At 52.4% G+C, this 5,528-nt stretch overlaps 1 protein-coding gene across 1 annotated transcript in view; it reads left to right on the forward strand.

Annotated features, from left to right (window-relative positions):
* Positions 1-90: 90 nt before the first annotated feature.
* Positions 91-5,528, forward strand: part of GTF2IRD1 (GTF2I repeat domain containing 1) — a gene marked incomplete at its 3' end in the record, with an annotated part of 37,321 nt that continues 31,883 nt past the window's right edge. The window contains exons 1-3 of the mRNA XM_010285005.1: positions 91-213; positions 2,175-2,316; positions 5,347-5,493. Of these exons, the coding sequence (XP_010283307.1) occupies positions 91-213; positions 2,175-2,316; positions 5,347-5,493 (412 nt within the window). The remainder of the gene's footprint in view (positions 214-2,174; positions 2,317-5,346; positions 5,494-5,528) is intronic.

The following is a 5,528-nucleotide window of genomic DNA, read 5'->3' on the forward strand; positions in this document are numbered from 1 at the left end:
ATGCTCATGGCTGTGGTGGGATGGCCAGCGCTGGCTCTCCGTCAATAGCAGAAATGCATATACCATTTTTTTTTCTGTTTCCAGGTGAATATGGCCCTGGCAGGGAAGCCTTTAGATGTGACACTCAGCACCTCCAGAGCTGACCAGTGGAATATGGTTTTTCCCAAGAAAGACGAAATCATCACCAGCTTAGTGTCTGCCTTAGACTCCATGGTAAGAGGCCGGTGGTGTCCCCGTCCCCTTCCCTCATTTCACCTCCCTTTAACGGGGCTGGTGGGGAGCAGGGTTAAAGCAAGAGGGCTGTCGAGCTTGTCCCACTCCTCTCCGCTGCCGGAAAGCCCAGGGAGCTGTGGGAGCTGGGAAATAAAAATCCTCTCCCGCCCTGACAGCCGTAAGGATCATAAAGTCAGCCCAAGTTAATCTCAGATGTGTATTGTTTTCCCATTAATATTTATGTTGGTATCAACTGAATGTAGGGTGGTTGGGTTTTTTTTTTCTTGATGTTTTACCAATGTTACCGTGAGCTTTTACACAACAGGAGAACAATGGCTTTTATCTCCGAGAACAAAGAAAATAACTTTCATATCTTCTGACGTAGAATTCCTGGTGGAAACCTTGCCTAAGTCATCCATGCTTACATAAACAAGATAACTGTCTGGATTAAGTCTCATGGACCAGAGCTAATCTTATTTTTAACTGTGAATGTGATCAAGAAGGGAAAGCGGGTGTGTGTAGTAACAAATGTCTAATGCAATGCGACGTGCTAAATAGCCCTCCCTTCTTAAAACCAAGTTGTATTTAATGTATTTACCTTGGATGCATCTTCTTCCCTACTCAGGTAGGGGTTTTTTTTAGTAATAATAATTTCCTTCTCTTTGACCATCACCACCCCACTAAGGAGCAGGTTCCCCAGAGCTGACGCACCCCAAGCAGCTTTGATGATTTATATACGTGCCATCCTGTACAGCAAAGCGTTATCACAGTTTGGCTTCTTAATGAATATACATTATTCTGCAATCCTCATTAGGCTCTTACACCAGGGCCAGGGGGCCAGGCTGCTCCTGAAATTCAGCCTTTATCCCAGTGCTTCACCAGTGCCAGGCTCTGCGCCCACCGAAGCCTGGCTGCCTGCAAATAAACCATGGGGCCATGTGCACGTCACCAAGCGGACTTTGGGTTTGGATTTGCTCTGCCTCCAAATCTCACTTCCATTTGCTACTGGGTTTTTGAAAGGAGGTTTCTTAAAAATATCTATTTTGGGGGATGTGATTCAATACCTCTTTCCTGAAGAAGGTGAGCAGAAGGTAAAATGACCCGATACAGAGACTGGTTTAAGCCCACACAAATCAAGCTGGCTGTAAATGCATGCAGGGAGCTGAAGGTAGCTGCCGGGGGTGTGGTCCGTGGGCAGCTTCTGTCCTGCTCCCTCCCCAGCTGCCAGCATCCTCCATGGTGCCGGGGACAGGCGACATGTCTAACCGGGGCGGCTGATGGGAAAATCCCCCGTTTTACCCATTTAAACCGTGACCTGGGGATAGCGTCTTCATAGCGTCGGTGCTGTAGCTATGGGAATGTGACTCAGGTTGCCGGCACAACTATTATAATATAAAAAATAATAATAAAAACGCATATACATATGTATTATTTAGAGCAGGAAGCGCACGTTACATAAAATGGATTAATGGAGGAAGTCTTTTCCATCTCTTTAATGTTTTGCATAACTGTACAAGAAGAATCGTTCGACTAATCCAGACTTTGACCATATTAGTGTTCTGCAGCTGAAATAAGATTCCCGTGCTCCTTATTTCATTAGAGCTGGTGGAAAAATACAAATTGTTGGTGGTGTGGTTTTGGTTTTTTTTACAAGAATGTTTTCTTTTAAAGAAATACTGTAAAATGTTTACTTTTAGGATAGGAAAAAGTGAAACGAAATGATGGGTAAATAGTTCTTGTTTTCCAGCAAAGCATAGCTCAGCCAGGTACCTTTCTGGAGCTGTAAAGTCACCAAAGTGTTCAGGGTATGTCATTAAACCCATGAAATTCTGACCCAAACCAGAACATTGCTTTTGGTGGGAGACTCTTTTGATGGGAACTAAAAAATCCCACTGGAAAATGGCAGGAGGTGCTGAGCGGGGATGCTCCCGCAGCCGCTCTGACCCGGTGCCTCCCTGCAGTGCTCGGCGCTCTCCAAGCTGAACGCGGAGGTGGCCTGCATCGCCGTCCACGAGGAGAGTGCCTTCGTGGTGGGCACCGAGAAGGGACGGGTCTTCCTCAGCGCCCGCAAGGAGCTGCAAGCTGACTTCCAGAAGTTTTGCAGTGAGTATCCCTGCCGGCACGGTCTTCCCCTGCGCCGAGCTTGGTTGTGCCAGCTGGGACCCTCACTGCGCACGGAGGGGCTGTGATTTGGAGGGCACTGCGGTGTGGTCTGCCCGTGGGGCTGAGCGGTGTTTAAAGCCATGGAGAAAGCGGGTAGGAACTGTGGCTGGGTGCAGCCAGAGCCTCTCCTCTCCCGTGGAGGGCACCGTGCACCCCGGCTCTCCTCTCCGAAAGCATCCCTGGGGTGGCATAGGGCTCTGCTCCCTGGCGCTGTCAGCCTGTGGCAACAGTGCCGGTGTGCTGGATTGGCTTTTGAGGACTTAGCAGAAGTAGTTTGTGCTTGTGATCCCCCAGGAGCAGAGAGGATTTCCTGGGCCAAGGCTTTTTTCCTGATTTTGGAAAAACGGGTAGATTTGGGAGCTGCAGTGTTGGTTGTGGAGTTCCTTATTTTTTTGTGGGGTTAACAGTGGTGAAAGGATGCCTTGAGCAGGAACTGTGGTCCCTCCGGTCTCAGATCAGAGTTACCAGGTATCACAGGGACATGTGTCACTGGTGGCAGGCCCGCATGCAGTGAGGCCGGCACCCAGCCCTCCACGCCAGCTCCGTGCCCCTTCCGGCTCCCCAAAAACAGCCTGGGAGCTGAGGGGAAGGCGGGAGCTGTGCTGTGAATGGGGACCCATGTTTCTTGGATGGCCTCACCCCCGGCATGCCAACCACTGCTTTCCCCACTCTGTGCACGAGCTGGGACAGGATCTGGCTTTGGTGGTACTGGGGACCCCAGACGTGGGGGGACCCCAGACCCAGATCTGCTCGCACACTCTGCGCAAGGCAGGGTGTCGGTGGAGGAAATGACCCGGCTGTGTGTGCACACACACGGTGCTGACAGAAACCATGTTGGTGCTTAATCCGTTGGAGAGATTGCTCCGGAAGGGTTCACCCTAGTGAAAACATCGGCACTGTAAAGCTGCCAGGGTCGCTGTCTGCTCGGGTTGTTCACTGCACGTGTGCGGGGTGAGCCGGCACGGCTTTGCAGGAGCCGCTCCCTGCCAAGGCTCTGCTCTGCCCCTCCGTCCTGCCTGCCGTGGGCAGCTGCCTGCGCCCTCCGCAACGCCACTCGCACCCGGGAGAGCCGCCGTTACTTATCCTCCTCTTTGGCGCGTTGTGTTTTGCAGGAGGCATTTTGGGGACGTTTCATGTGTTCACGGGTGACTGCCTTACCTTCCCGTCACCCACGAGAGGCCGGGAGGCACCGAGCGGTGAACGGCAGCGGGGTGGCCAAGGGGAGGGAGCTCCCTGTTATATATTAAATGCCAGCTGTGTCTCTCTACAGCTCACAGTATTGATGAGCACCTGCAAATCCCACTTTTAGAAATATATCTACATATATCCTGGCCAGTGACCTGCTGCTGTTGCCTGACATGAGATCCTGATTCCTCTATCCTTTGATTTCACCTACACCTTTGTGAAAATGAAATGGTCATGTCTGCTAGAAAAGCACAAGATTTTGATGATGGGGTTCGGGTGTAGCGGCCGATGCTGGAGACAGGGTGAAACGTGATAACTCTATCTTGAATTATAAATGGCCCAGGCTCAACTCTGCTCCATAAAGCTCTTACAAGTGGCGCACAGTAGAAAGCATCCCTGGAAGTGCCTCTGATTTATGGTCTAGCTGCTCCCTTAGAAAGGATCTGAAATAATCTAAAGCAGACATCGCTGGGAGATGTAAGAAGCCTCTTATCTCTCTGGGCGCGCAGACCTCACTTGGAGGCCCTCCTTTATCTGAACCTCTGGCTCAGCCTTTCCTGGCACATGGGGAGACTTGACAGCGATCAGGATTGATGTCAACGGAGGAGAGTTAGCGCCCGGCTGGTCGGGAGAGTCAGTCATAGGAGGGTGTGGATGTGGGTGCATTTCGCCATCTCGGTAAAACACCCCAAAAAAGTTTTCCAGGGCCGGTTTCCCCGCACCGTGGGAGGGATGTGGAGCTTGCTGGGGGTTGCGCGGTGTTGGGTGGCTGTCCCCTTTCTTATGTCTCATTCTGTGGGTACCGCAGGTGGCTCTCGCCCCCATCCCGATGGTGTCCCAGCCACGGGCTCTTTCCATGAGAGGGATCGGCTGTCCCCTTTCTTATGTCTCATTCTGTGGGTACCGCAGGTGGCTCTCGCCCCCATCCCAATGGTGTCCCAGCCATGGGCTGTTTCCATGAGAGGGATCCATGAGCTCCTCCTTGAGTGCCCAGGCAGCATCCAGGGCTGATCACCAGCAGGAGCCTGTCGAGGATGATGAAGGAATTAGTCCTTTGCCACCGAAAATCCCTTGTGAATGGCTTTGGGTAGAGCGGCAATAATGTACTTGTAGTGTTTAATTTTCTGTGCATTTAGAGATGCGAGGAAGTCGTTGCCGAAGATATGCTTTATTTGAGGTTTAATGGGGAAATTAGCAGGAAATAGCTGGTATTACTGAGCTACGTGACGCTGAAGGGTAAAAAAGCCTCCAAGAAAGGAGGATTTTCTTTTCCTGTGAGATTGAAGGCTAAGCAGATTGAAACCAGAGAAAAGAAATGCGCTGCCCAATTAATCACAACAGTTTCAGTGCAGCTGAGTGGGTAAAACCAGGGAAGGGGGGGGCACGCACAGGATGAGCATGTCCCTGGCTGGCGGGGACCGACCCTGCTCCCGGCGGCACTGCTGGCACCGCTGCCCGTGCCGGCACCTTCCCCTGCACGCTGGTGGCTGCTAGGCGCCGTGGCCCCATCTGAGCCGGGGTGTGGGGTGGGTGGGAGACGCGGGGCACCCGCCCACCCAGCTAGAGGACCTTGCTGATGCCGTGGGGGTGGCGAGGAGCCTGGCGCCCACAGGACCCCATCTTGCATGGGGTTTGGTGGGCAGGATGCGTTCAGCCCTGGCTGAAGTTGGTGTAACCTGGCTGGCAGGTTCGATCGCATTGCAGTCACTCAAAAGCGCACGTGGCATTGCCTGTGAACCCTCTTCTCACCACAGCATCTCCTGTTTTCTCCTCTCCACCCGCCAGGAGTCCAGCAGAGGAAGGAGCAGGACGCAGAGGTGCAGAAGAAGACAAAGGAGTGCGGGCGAAGCGTGCTCAGGGTCTCCCCGGACCAGGGATCAGACGTGTACCTCCTCAGGAAGATGGTAGAGGAAGTGTTTGATGTGCTTTATAGTAAGAACCTTCACGCTTCCATTTGGGGATTTGGA

Source organism: Phaethon lepturus, unplaced genomic scaffold (genome assembly GCF_000687285.1).
Source record: "Phaethon lepturus isolate BGI_N335 unplaced genomic scaffold, ASM68728v1 scaffold20944, whole genome shotgun sequence".
Classification (NCBI taxonomy): domain Eukaryota; kingdom Metazoa; phylum Chordata; class Aves; order Phaethontiformes; family Phaethontidae; genus Phaethon; species Phaethon lepturus.